At 50.3% G+C, this 13,685-nt stretch overlaps 2 protein-coding genes across 3 annotated transcripts in view; both read right to left on the bottom strand.

The window, feature by feature from the left end:
• The window catches only part of Axl (AXL receptor tyrosine kinase), a 29,065-nt gene extending 28,299 nt beyond the window's left edge, over positions 1–766 (bottom strand). The window contains exon 1 of one of the 2 annotated variants that reach the window (XM_005412323.2): positions 196–766. In XM_005412323.2, the coding sequence (XP_005412380.1) occupies positions 196–259 (64 nt within the window). In that variant the 5' untranslated portion in view covers positions 260–766. The remainder of the gene's footprint in view (positions 1–195) is intronic. The other variant, XM_005412322.2, reaches the window with a different exon arrangement.
• Positions 767–6,638: 5,872 nt separating this feature from the next.
• Positions 6,639–13,685, bottom strand: part of LOC102010839 (cytochrome P450 2S1) — a 15,939-nt gene continuing 8,892 nt past the window's right edge. The window contains exons 6-9 of the mRNA XM_005412321.1: positions 13,057–13,198; positions 11,471–11,658; positions 8,042–8,183; positions 6,639–7,889 (exon numbers count right to left, since the gene is read on the bottom strand). Of these exons, the coding sequence (XP_005412378.1) occupies positions 7,681–7,889; positions 8,042–8,183; positions 11,471–11,658; positions 13,057–13,198 (681 nt within the window). The 3' untranslated portion in view covers positions 6,639–7,680. The remainder of the gene's footprint in view (positions 7,890–8,041; positions 8,184–11,470; positions 11,659–13,056; positions 13,199–13,685) is intronic.

Here is a 13,685-nt window from a genome sequence, read left to right as displayed (position 1 = left end):
CTTTTGCTCTCCCTGCCCCTCGGAGTCTCCGTTTTTTCTGCTCTCCCTTTCTCTGTGTCCCCTCTGTTGTCCCAAGGAAAACCCTTAAGTCTGCCCAGCTCCCCCCAACACCTGCCATCCATCCCCCGCCTCCCCTCCTCGCTGTCCTTGTCCCTCCGTGGGTGGCCCTGCCCCCAAAGAGCCCCCATCACTCACCCTTGGGGGCCAAGCACCCCCAGCAGCACAGGGCCAAGCACCAGGCCAGCGGAACCCTGCCCATCCTCAGGCACCAGCGCACAGTCGATGCCAAACTTTTCTCCGAAGTTGCTGGGCACGTCGCGGGGGAGGGGGCAGGGCCAAGCTGTCCCTAGCCCTCCCCCCCAGCTCCAGGCGCCCCTGATTTGGCACTGCCTGCCTGGCACAGCGGGGGCCCCTTGGCCTGCTCTGCTTGCTCCTCCACAGCCACCTTCCCGGCTCCCCTGCCTCCCTCTCGCCCTCCTAGACTTCGGGCAACCCTTTCCCCGCCCAGGCTCCTTCTCCCTCTCTGCCTCCGCCCACCGGCCCGAGCCCCTGGGGCCACCTGGACAGCGAGGGGTTAACTCGGGGAGGGGAGGACCAGCCCTGTCTTAAAGGGACCTTGAAGGGAGGCTGGGGAGGGGGAAGGGGATCCCGGTGGCAGTGCCCGCTGTGCCAGAGGCTGTGTGCCTCTCTGTCAGGCTCGGGGCGCTGTCCCTCTGGGCTCTCTGGGTCTGGTAAACATTCTCCAGAACTCCACTCCCTTCCAGCCCATGCCGCGCCCCCCCCTCCCCGCCTCCACCCCCTGTCCAACCCCAGCCAGGCCTCCGGGGCCCTTTACTCCCCCTCACACTCAAGGCTCCTCAGACAAGGACACACACACACACACACACACACACACACACACACACACACTCAGTGTAGACACAGACAGAGGCTGGGACAAGCGGAGACACGCAGGGGCACGCTACCAGCCCACGGGCATCCTCAGACAAGCCGGGTCAGGAGCTGCCTCCTGGGGTAATCTCCACAATGGAAGTTCACTGCTGGATGGACGGCAGCGGCTGAGGGGAAGCACTTAGACTGGAGATACATAGATGCTCAGACGCACCAAAACCCACTAGGACACAGAAGCAGACACCAGTATATGGACTCACATCAAGAGGTCACCACTGCCCAGGGTTGTAACCCTCTCTCTGCTGATAAGGGCATCCCTGGCAAGTGACTGACTTCCCACTCGGGTCTCATCTGCAAGATGGGAGTAGGAGCAGATGGATCTGTCACAGGCTAGTGGGAGGAAGGTCTGGGTCAAAGTGTGTGCGGTTCCTCGCCTGTGGTAACCACAGCTGACAAGGTTCCTGTGAGGTTTGACATTTCACCTCTGTCTGTCCCTGCACTTCCCCTCTGCGCTCTCCCCGCGGGCCTGTGCATCCGGGTCCCTGCAGGCACGAAGAAGCCTGTGTGTTGGCTTGGCTGCGTGTCATTCCTGTGCCCCGAGAGTTTGGCTCGGGGAGCTCTGCGTGGAGAGTCTGTGCAGCAGGAAGCTGGTGTCCTCTCTCTGCTCCTGGCCATTTCTGTCTGGGTGTTGGTGTCCCGGAAGCTCATCACAGAGTCCTGCCCATGTGGCTTCCTGATGTTTCTGTGGTCCCTCCACTCTTGCCCCCTTTGACCCATGGCCCGGCTAACATCGAGAGAGATGTTGCTGAGACCGAATCTGACCCTGCCCTTGTGTGGCTGTAGCTCCTTACTGCCCTTCAGTTGATGCCTACGTCCTCAGCTGGCCACTTGGGGGCTGCTCCACTGGCCCTTCTGGACTCTCACTTGTGCCCCTCCTCAGTGATGGCCCCAGCATCCATCCTACTGCTCAGGCCCGAGTTTGGGGTCCTCCTGGAACTTGCAGTCGCCCCATGGTTCATTCAGTGTCACAGACCTCCCTCTCACCAGCCCCTTGCATGTCCCCACAGCATCAATATCACCCTGGTCCGGTCCCATCCTCTCCTGCCCAGACCCCAGCTCTGGCCTTATCCCTGGGCTGGGAGCCTGCACTCCTCCCTCCAAACTGTGTCCCACTCAGCAGTCAGAGGGATGTTTCCCCACCCCAAATCGAACCCTTCTCTCCTGTTCTGAACTTTTCAGGCAAAGCCCCAAGCCTTCTCTGAGGCCTACAAAGCCCCCTCATGTTCACATGACCCGACCCTCCCCTTCCTTGTTTTTTCTCTTTTTTATTTGTACCGGGAATCGAACTCAGGACCTTGTGCTTGCAAGGCAGGTGCTTGTGCCACTGAGCTATATCCCAGGCCTCCCCTTCCTTGTGTATCTTTCCTTTTCTCACCAGAAAAGCCTCCTCCCTGGTCAGAGACCTTCCTCCTGCAGCTGTTTGTCCCTAACTCCTACACAGTGGAGACCCATCTCCACTGTCCCATCACGTTGTATCACTGCCAGGCCACTTCCAGTCGCCTCCTAGGTCACCGTGTTGTTTATCCGCAACATCTTGTCCTTTTCTCTGGCATCACTTTGCATGGGTTGTCATTACAGAGCTATTGGCACCATTATGGGTCTCAAGTCTGTCTCCTCCTGCTGGGCTATGGGAGGCAAAGGACTGGGTTTATCTTGGTCACTGCTACATCTCTGCTATCCTATGAGACCTGCTGTAAAGGGACAATTAATAATTGTGGCATTTTGGGGTACAAGTATGTGTGAAAGCCTGCTCTCTTGTTTAGGTACGCTGGAGTTTCTGCCTACTTTAAGCTCAGCTGGATCTTTTGTGAACTAGAACCTGTGAACTCATTCACTCAAGAATTATTTGCTAAGCCTGGCTCAGTGGTGCATACCTGTAGTTACAGCTACTCAGGAAGCAGAGGCAGGAAGATCTCAAGTTCAAGGCCAGCCTGGGCATTTTAGTGAGACCTTGTCTTAAAAAAAAAAACAAAAACCAAAAAACCCAAAACTCAAAAACCAAATCAAACCAAACAAAACCTTGTCTCAAAATAAAATAGAAAAAAGGCCTAGAGGGTATAGCTCAGAGGTAGAGCACTTGCCCAGCATGTAACAGGTCTTGAGTTCGATCCCCACTACTAAAACAAACAAACAAAATCCCTATTTGCTGAGTACCTGCCATGTCCCTACAATTTACCAAGAATTTTTTTTTCTAGTTTTTTTGAGACAGAGTCACACTGTGTAGTCCAGGCTGTCCCTTAAACTCATGACAGTCCTCCTGCCTCAGTCTCCTAAGTGCTGGGATAGAGGTGGCCTAGAGATATATTTTTTTAAAAATGAAGCCAGATGTGTTGGTGCACCCCTGTAATCCCAGCACTGGGGGAAGCTGAAGCAGGAGGATTGCAAGTTTTGAGTCTTGCCTGGGGAGCTTAGCAAGACCCTGTCTCAAAACAAAAAATAAAAAGAGCTTGAGGGTGTAGCTCAGTGGCAGAGAAACCTTGCGTTTTGACCTTCAGTACCTAAATAAATAGGACAGGTAGATAGAAATGTCTATTGTGCTAGGGGCTGGGGCTTGTATAGTAGAACAAGTCCATGCCCGTGTGGAGTTCCCACTCTAAAGTGAAGAGAAACACTACAAAAATATGTGTCAGAATGTAATGGGCTTTGATGAAAAATAAAGCAGGAGAGGAAACAGCGAGGAGTGGAAGTGTTGTTTCAGACAGCACGGTTAGCGCAGGACTCTCCAAGGTTCTAAGGAAACTGGCAAGTGAGGCATGTGGCGGGGAGTACAGCCACCGCAAAAGCCCAGAAGTAGGCACGAGCTAGGCACGCTGAACTCTGGGGAGGTTGGATTGTGCCTGGAATGGATGGAGGTAGTAGTAGGGGCAGAGAGGGATCTGGTCTGGTGAAAACTTTGGACTTGATTTTGGGGTGGAAGCCACCGGTGGGCTTTGAGCAGGAGAGACATGACTTGGTTTTATTTACTTATTTGCTAATAAAGAAATGAAACCCAGGGCCTTGCACATGCTAGGCAAGGGCTGTCTGCCACTAAGCTACAGCCCCTCCTTACTTAGTCTGGTGTAAGGAGTCCTTCTGCTAAGGGCAGTAAGTGAAAGGTTGATTGAAGACTTCCCCACAGAGGGATCCGGACCTGGACACACCAGTCTCAGGTGTTACGACACATGGGACCACTAGGGGTTCAGTGCCTCGGGTGAGGAGCTTTTGCCAGAATGAGCCTGAATCTGATCTAGTTTCCAGTTTACAGGAGATTCTGGGGAGGAAGGACATCTCAAATGACACCACAAAGATGCCCTTGGCCACATCCAGATCACAAACAATTGTACAGGGTCAATAACCCGGCTTATTGAAGAAATAAATGGCACATAAAAGAATGGGAATGATTATAGATTTAAGAGACATATCAAATGACACTTGGATTCTGATTTGAACAAACTATGAAACATGAGATCATTAGATAAACATGTACACTGATATAACTCTTCACTGTGATAGTGAATCAGTAATGCATATTGTAAAAGCTGGGTGTGGTAGTGCATGCCTATAATCCCAACACTTTGGGAGGCTGAGGCAGGAAGACCGAAAGTTTGAGCTCAGTCTGGGAAATTTAGCAATGTAGTGAGACTCTGTCTCAAAAAAAAAGGCGGGGAATGTAGCTTTGTGTGAACGCCTTGGGTTCAACCTCCCAGTAATGCAAAAATAAAATAGAATGAAAAAGACAGTATTGAAGAAAACTTTGAGTTGGAAGTGTAGCTTAGTGGTAGAGCACATGGATAGAATGTGTGAGGCCCTGGGTTCCAACCCTGCAGCAAAAAGACAAAAAAAAAAAAAAAAAAAGAAAAGAAAAAAGGTAAACTTCACAGAGGAGTAACTGAGTGAGTTTTCCTGGGGAATGATGAAAGATTTTGGGTATAGACAGTGGTGACATGGGTATAGAACATTGTGAATGTTATTTAATGTCACAAAGTTGTACACTTATGATTGTATATTAGATTGATGCTGTGTATATTTTACCACAGATGCAAACATATCTGAAGGCCACACTAATTCTAAATATTTGTACTTTGGGGTATAATAATTCCTCTCAATCGTTGAAACCATGTGAGTTCATGTTTTTTACTGTCTACTAAAATCTTCCTGAGGGGCTGGGGATTTAGCTCAGCGGCAAAAGCACCTGCCTGGCAAGCACAAGGTCGTGAGTTCAGTTCCCCGTACCGGAGAAAAACAAACAAACAACAAAAAACAACAAAACAAAACAAAAATAAAATCTTCCTGATGTCAGTGGTTTTTTGTTTTTTCTTGTGGTGCCGGCAGTGGAACCCTGAGCCTCACCCAGCACAGGCAAGCGCTGTACCACTGAGTTGCACCCCCAGCTCCTCTCGTCAGTTTTTATACCAATTCAGTGCGAGATCCCTTTTTCTTTTCTTTTCTTTTCTTTTTTTTTTTTTTTCCGGTACCGGGAATCGAACTCATGACCTTGCACTTGCCAGGCAGGCGCTGTGCCGCTGAGCTAAATCCCCAGCCCCACGGTCCCTTTTCCTTTAAATAAGTTAATTTTTTTAAAAAAAAATTTCCATCTGCTTCCAAATTTCCCTGAATGTGATCTTTGAGTCCAAAGGAAAGCCAAGTCATTGCCTCAAATTTTTAACAGGAAAAAACCGTAAGCCTCATTCCTATTCACATCATTTGACATATAAAAAACTGTAATATGAAGTCCAAGAACTTAGCATGCATTTAGCTCATATTAGGTTCCAGAATTTTTCACATTTCTTATTTTTTGGTGGTGATGGGGATTAACTTCCCCTGCCCCTCCACATTTCTTACTTCTACTAAGGCTTTAAAATGGTAAATCCTCCACAAGATGTAATCAGGTGGCAAGTGGCAGTTAGGATTTAATTCCAGTCTCATCTTTTATTTTATTTTTTTTGGAGAAGGGATTATAGGTAGCTCTCAGGAGGCTGAGGTAGGAGGTAGGAAGATCACCCTGAGTTCAAGCCCAGGCTGGGCCACAAAGTGAGTTCAAAGCCAGCTTAAACTACATGAGACTATCTCAACAAAACACAAAACAAAACCAGAAATAAAAAGATGGCTTAGATGGGCACATGCCTGTAATCTCAGCACTCTGGAAGCGTGGGACAGGAGGACAGCAAATTTGAGCCCAGCTGGGGTAACCTAGTGACTTAGGAAGAGCCTATCTCAAAATAAAAAAAAAAAAATGTACAAAAAGGCTGGGGATGTAGCTCAGTGCAAAGGCCCTGGGTTTAATCCCCAGTTAAAAAAAAAAAAAAAAAAAAGAAATAAAAGAAAAGAAAAGAAAAAAAAGCAAGCAAGCAAGCAAGAAACAAAAAGCCTTTAGTTTGCTTGTGAAGGGAAGGCAGGAGGGAAGGGGTGGTGAAGGAGCCCAGAGAGGGGTCCGTATGCATGGACCTAGGATTGTAAGTATCTGCTTTCAGACTTGGAGAATCCCCAGGGTCTGAATCTGTTGGCTTCAGGCTTTCCCTGGGCCAAGCGGCCCCACTCCCAAGGATAGCCCCAGCTCTGCCCCTCCCGGCCCTCTCCGCTCAGCTCCACATCTGGTACTGATGTCAACAGCCAGGGTGGGTGGTAACCATGTTTTTCAACTCCCGCCCAGCCTCAGGGGAGGGGTGCACTCCCTCGTCCCCACCCCTTACTCACTGCGACAGACATGGTCACATATACACATGAGGCCGTGCCCTGGGGCAGACCAGGGGCCAGAAGCCAACTTTTATTGCAAAGTAAGGACCTTTATGTCATAAGGTCAGATCTGGCCTCTTCCCTTGCACTGGGCATTGGAACCTGGCCCTTACTTGGTCCTCCAGCCCTTCCGGGAGGTCAAGTAGGGACTTCAATACAGCACAGGGAGCTTGGGGCTGTATATATGTAGGGGGTGGGGACAGGTGCCTCCATCAGCACCGTTACCTAAGCAGGTGTGGGGCTGCGCTTCCTCTGGCCTGAGGGTCCCATGTCCAACGTTTGGGTATGCAACTGCAGATCAGGAGGTGCTTGTGTTTGGGAAAATTTGAGGAAAAAGGGTGCCTAGAAAGGGTGTCTCCGGGGGACCATGTCTCTATGGAGTGGCGTGTCTCAGTGGGAAGCCAAGGTGAGGCAGGACAGTGTCACGTGTGGGCTGGCTGCGTGGATCAGTGGCTGGGGGCTGTGGCTGGCAGTGCTCACAGGCTTGAAGGGTGGCGAGGACACGCAAGGGGTGCATGTTGGGGCCACAGACAGGGAGGGACAGTCCTTCCGACGGTGGCACGATGGAGCAGTCACACTGTTCTCTGTGGCAGATGTCCAGAGATAGTGGCACTGAGTCCAGTGGATGAAAGGGGCATGTGAGCTGTGAGCACAAGTGGGCTTGTTTGTGTGGCTCTGAAGGCGGCAGCTGGACCCCCCGTGTGGGTTAAGGGTACAGGGCGGTGTGTGGTGTATGGGTTGGTGGGTTACGTGGGCCCCTGCTTGTGGCTCCAGACACACTGCACTACACTGACGTCTGCAGAACGCTTACGCAGCAGTTGTAGCCCTCATGACTTTGTGGCTGTGTGTCACAGCAGCTGCGTGGGCCAACTGTCTGCGTGGCGCCTCTAGAAAACAGCTGCAGGTGTAACTGGGCTGCCTTTGGGGTGGCCCCGGGGCTCTGCACACACACCCTGTCCTCGTACACTGAGGCTGAGCATGTCCCTGGCCAGCTCCCGTCTCCCCACGCTCCCTCCTTCATCTGGTCTGCACAGGGGGATGGAGGTCGGCGGGCTGGACCTGCAGCTGGAAGGCTGGCGGGATGTTGAAGAGGCCGCTGACAGCTGGCTGGAGGCTCAGGGCGTCTGGCGGGCATGGGCTGTCCAGGGAAAAGGCTTGCAGGATGGTGGCGAAGAAGAGGAAGAGCTCTGCTTGTGCCAGCCCCTCTCCGAGGCAGATGCGCTTACCTGGGAAGGAGAGGGGGTGGGGTTGAACCTATGCTATGCACACCCAGGTCCTCGGGGGTGGTGGGGTGGGAATGGCAATAATAAACCCAGGGTACAGGGAGGGTGCCCCCAGCTGGCAGCAGTGGCTTTCCTAGCCAGGAACGCCGCCCTACCTAAGGAGTAGGGCAGGAATGCTTTGGGTTTCTTGAACCGTCCTTCCGTATCCAGGAAACGGCCTGGGTTGAACTCCTCTGGCTGTTCGAAGACTGCAGGGTCATGCAGGACAGAGCCAAGGAGAGGGAAGACCTCAGTGCCCTGAGGGAAATGATAAAACTGTGGTTCTTACCAGGCCAGGACACTTTGCGTGGGACAGCCAAGTAGCAGCCTGGAGGGCTAGGGACACCAGTTCGCAAAACAATGACATCAGCATTAACTGCTTACTGTGAATACATGCACATACTACCTTTGTGTAACAGGTACATGGTACATGTATCACACACACATACTTGCTTATGTGCACATCTGCACACACTCTAATTTTTTTTTTTTTCAATACTGGTGAATAAACCCAAGACTTTCATGCTGAGCTACAGTCCCAGACTTTTTTCTTTTTTTTTCTTTTTGAAACAGGATCTTATTAAGTTACTAAGTTGCCCAGGTTGGTTTTGGACTTCACATCCTCCTGCCTCAGCCTCCCAGAGTGCTGGAATTACAGGCATTCATCACTGTCTGTCTCATTAAATCTTTTGAACAAGTCTAGGAGGCAGGTACAAATATTATCCTAATTTTTAAAAACATTTTTTGCAGTGCTGGCGATAGAAACCAGGGTTTCATGCATCATATGCAAACACTCTACTGCTGAGCTACACCCCCAGGTTTTTTTTTTGGTTTTTTTGAGACAGGGTCTTGCTATGCAGTTTACACTGTCCTTGAGCTTACTTTGTAGCCCAGGCTAGTCTTGAATTCAGGGATGCTCCTGCCTCAGCCTCCCAGCCTCCTAAGTGCTGGGATTACAGGAGTGCGCCACCATGCCCGGTGGCCACCCCCAGTCTTTTTATTTATTTTTTGTCTTATTTTGAGATAGGATCTTGATAAGTTCCCCAGGCTGGCCTTGAACTTTTAATCTTCCTGCCTTAGCCTCCTGAGTTGCTAGAATTATTAAGGTGTGCAACTATGCCCAGTATATTACCCCCGTTTTAAAGATGAGGATGTTACACTGCTCTGGTGGGGCATGCGTGTAATCCCAGCACTTAGGAGGCTGAGGCAGGAGGATTGTGGTGAGTTCAAAAGTAGCCTGGCCTGCATAGTGAGATCATGTCTCAAAAAGTACAACAAAACAAAACAACAAAAAAGATGAGGAAACTATGACAAAGGTAACTATTTGTAGAATGGGACAGAACTCAGTATTTTTATACTTGGTTTTGAAACTCTGGGAGTATGCTGTGATTCAGCTGTGCCTATCCTCAGCCACCTCTCTGTGGAAAGTGTCAGAGTTCAGCTCTTTGCTGCTGTGGTCTGCTGAGGCGAAGCTGAGGGTGAGTAGGCAGGGCTGTCCACAAAGATTTCCTGGCTCAGATTCAGGGAGAGCAGCAGCTGTAGATCAGATCAAAGGTCCTTATCTCCTGGGGTTGTGGCTGGCAGCTGAGGACAGGTGAGGGAACAGGAGGAGGAAGGCAGATTTCTGTGCTAGGGAGTCTGGCTAATGGGATCTGAGTAGGGGAGGTGAGGGGCTCCAGGAACAGATAGTGCCATGTTAGTGTATTTGAAACAAAAGACAGGCAGATGGGAGTAGATAAAGCATAGATTCTGGGTTCAAATTCAGCCTCCCTCCTCACAGGCTGGGTGACCTCAAAAAGTCTCCTAATTTTGCTAAGATACACTGTAAGATAACACTTGTAAAACACCACCTCAGCTCTTGGTGGCTGGGTTATGGGGGGTGGTTCTATACACTGGGCAGCAGCAATATAATGATATTGAGAAGCCAGGTGTGGTGAAAGACACCTGTAATCCCATCACTCTGGGAGGCTGAGGCAGGAGGATCACAAGTTTGATGCTTCTGTGAAACGGGCCTGGTAAGTGGAGAGGGTTGCTTTGCTGGTGAAATAAGATAATACATACAGAAAACATTTAGACTAATCCTTGGGTGCTGGGCTTGATGGTGCATGCCTCCTGCAATCTCAGCACTCAGGTCGCTGAGGCAGGAGGATTGCTGAGTTCAAGGCCAGCTTGGGCTACAGAGTGAGTTCAAAGCTCACTATTAACTACAGAGCAAGACCCTGTCTCACAATGAGAAAGAAAGACAGAAAAGAATAATATTTGGGGCAGGTCCCCAAGCATTGATACCTTTTTTTTTGTAGTACTGGAAGGAGAACTTAGAGCCTTCACACTGAGCTACATCCCTACATCCCTAGCCCTTTATTATTTTGAGACAGGGTCTCACTAAGTTGCTAAGTTGCTCAAGCTAGGCTCAAACTTGTGATCCTCCTGCCTCAGCCTCCCAGAGTGATGGGATTACAGGTGTGCGCCACCACACCTGGCTTCTCAATGTCATTATATTGCTGCTGCCCAGTGTATAGAACGCCGTATGGACCCCGAGCCCCTCCACCCCCAACTCAGCCATTAAGAGCTGAGATGGTGTTTCACAAGCATTATCTTATAGTTCCACGATGATGCTACTACTGTTCCCAATTTAGAAGAGGGGTATTTTGAGGCTTATAGGATGAAGCAATTTGTCCAAGATTGCAGCCACAGTGGCTGGATTTTAACTGCTGTGGTTTGATTCTACAATTAAGAAGTAGCATGTATTAAGTGACCTCAGGACCTGGGCTATATCGCCCCCTGGTGGTGGTTTCTAGGTCTCAGCTTCTTTCCAGTGAAGGAGCCCGGACTCCAAAAGAGGTGGAGAAGGAGGGTAGGGGGCGGAGCGGAGGAGAGGGGAAGAAGGAGGGAAATGGACAAACCCTAGGTGTCTGCAGTAAAGTCTAACAGATGGACGGCAGAAAGAGATTATAATCAAGATATCCAAGCCTGTAATTCCGGCACTGGAAGATTGAGGCAGGATTGTAAATTTGAGTCCAACCTGGGCAATTTAGTGACTTAGTGAGACCCTGTCTCAAACAAACAAACACACAAACAAAGCAGGGCTGAGGATGTAGCTCAGTTCAAAGGAGGCCCTGGGTTCAATCCTCAGTACAAAAAAAAAAAAAAAAAAAAAAAAAAAAAAAAAAAAAAAAATTAAAGGGCCAGGGATATAGCTTAGCAGCAGCATGGTGCCTGCCTGGCAAGCACAAGGTCCTGAGTTCGATTCACCGTACCAAAAAAAAAAAATTTTTTTTTTTTAAATCAAGAAAAGCTGCTGGGCGTGGTGGTGCATGCCTGTAATCCCATTGCTCGGGAGGCTGAGGCAGGAGGATTGTTGCAAGTTCGAGACCAGTCTGGGCTATAAAGTGAGCTCACGGCTGGCCTGAACTGCACAGCGAGACCCTGTCTGTAAAAGACAAAAAAAAAAGAAAGAAAAGCTCAGATACACCAATAGCAATTGTCTTAGCAAATAACTGGGGTCCTGAGGCAGAGCCTTGGGCTTCGCCCATCCACATACCCACCTTGGGCAGCGTGTACCCTCGGAAGCAAGTGGTCCTTGTGATGATGTGGGGCATGCCCATGGGCACCAGTGCCAGCAATCGCTGTGCCTCGTGCAGAACTGCGTCTGTGAAAGGGAGGCGGGCCCGGTCCTGCAGGCTCGGCGCCTGGCCTTCGGGCAGCTCCCGCATCAGCTCCTCCCGTACCTGCTCTGCAAGCGAGAGGAGACTAGGGGTGAGGGGCTCTGACCCTCCCCTCAGCAGCCCCCCTTGTCTTGGGCAGCAGTGATTTGGGGTGAGGCTGACAGGGGTAGGCGCAGCCTCGGAGTCCTGGGGCCTGCACATTCTGTGTGCTGGGCTTTATAACTGTCCTCTTGGCCAGGCGTGGTGGCGCACGTCTGTAACCCCAGCACTCAGGAGGCTGAGGCAGGGGGATCGTTGCGAGTTCGAGGCCAGCCTGGGCTACAAAGTGAGCTCAAGACCAGCCTGAACTGCACAGCGAGACCCCGTCTCAAAAAAAAAAAGAAAAAAAAAAGTGATTTCATCTGTTCTCCTAATTCCACAGCAACTTGTATGATAGGCATCATTATCTATCTCCATTTCCCAGATGAGGAAACTGAGGCCCAGTGAGCCCCAGCTCGCTTGCCTAAAGTCACAGCTGATTCCACTGATACCACCTGGCCAGTCCATCCCACTGGCCGGCCTGCACTTAACACAGCTGTCTGACCCACAATGCATCAGCGCTCTTCCTAGCCCTGCCTCTTATCATACACCCTCCATTTCTGTGAGGACATTAATTTTTTTGTTCTTTCCAGTATTGAATCCAGGGACCTTTGCACTGAGCTACATCCCTATCCCCTTATTATTATTACTTTTTTTGTGACCAAGTCTTACTAAATGGCTGGGCCTGAACTTGAGAGCCTCCTGTCTCAGCTTCCCAGAGTGCTGGGATTATAGGTGTGCACCACAAGCCTGGCTGAGGACCCCAAATTTTGGTCTCGGGCCCTGACTTGACTGTCTTATGACTTCTGGGATTGCTTCCTGTGGCTGGCCCCAGGCCCTACTCAAATTATTCCAAAGTGGCCCAAGTGTCTCCCAGTTCTTTCCTCACTGCTCCTGCCCCATTCCAGGATCAGCCCACTGCTCCCAGCCAAAGATTTCAGCCTATCCGTGCCCATCTCCCCCTCTGGTCCTCTAAGACCTGACTATTCTGCTGCTTTTTCATCCTCACAGCTTGTCCAGCCCCGTCCTTTCTCTTTAGGTCCCTGTGCTCCTTCCTGGGCTCCTGGCACCTTTTCTCACTCTTTACAATTCCTCAGAGCAGCCCAAAGGATTTTAATAAAATCCAGATCTGACCCTGCAGTCTCCTTGCTCAAAATCCATCCACGGCTCCCCGTGGCTGAGGTCAGCGCATAATGTACTGCACCGAAGGGACAAGGCCCTGCAGCCACCTCCCGCCTGTCACCCGCTGAACCTCACATCACAACCGGCCACCCCCTGCCTCTTGCTGCTGATTCTCATTCTCATCGGATGCTGGGTCAGCCTGTCTGCTCTCGTAACTGCACCTCTCACTCCTGTCCCTGGGGCCTGGCCGGTGGGAAGGCTCTTACTCTGGACCTCAGGATATTTCAGAAGGAGCAGGAGGGCATAGCGGACAGTAGCACCAATTGTCATTGTCCCGGCAAACAAGAGGTAAGTGACCGTCATCAGCAAGTTCTTCTCAGTGAATTCCATGCTTGGGTTTTGTTCCTCCTGGAAGAAACCAGGCAGAGGGGCTCAGAGCACACAGCCTGCGGGAAGCAGAGGTGCAGGGGAAACAGTCTTGGGGGTGCAGAGTAGCAAGTTAAAAAGCTTCACCAGGGAGTTTAAATAAATGTTTTGGAAAAGTTGGTAGGCGGGCCCTTGATATTAATTTGCTCTGGTTAAAAGCTTTTTTTAAAAAATGAAAGAAATAAAGTATGAAATAAAAGACAGATAATAGGAAAGAAGAGAGGAAAAAAAAAAAATGAAAGTGAGCCCGGCATGGCGACACGTGCCGATAGTCCCAGCACTTGAGAGGCTGGGGCAGAAAGATCTTGCATTTGAGGCTAACCTGAACTACACTACAGCAACACCCTGTCTCAAAAGACCAAAACCGAATAATGAAAAACAAGAACAACCCAGAAAAGAATTAAACGCTGGTGAAGATGTGAAGAAACGGCAACCCTTGGGCACCAATGTATAGGGGTGCTGTTGTTGT

The sequence above is a fragment of the Chinchilla lanigera genome, unplaced genomic scaffold (assembly GCF_000276665.1).
Source record: "Chinchilla lanigera isolate Chin_1 unplaced genomic scaffold, ChiLan1.0 scaffold00154, whole genome shotgun sequence".
Lineage (NCBI taxonomy): Eukaryota > Metazoa > Chordata > Mammalia > Rodentia > Chinchillidae > Chinchilla > Chinchilla lanigera.
This window is presented reverse-complemented; position numbering and strand designations above follow the sequence as displayed.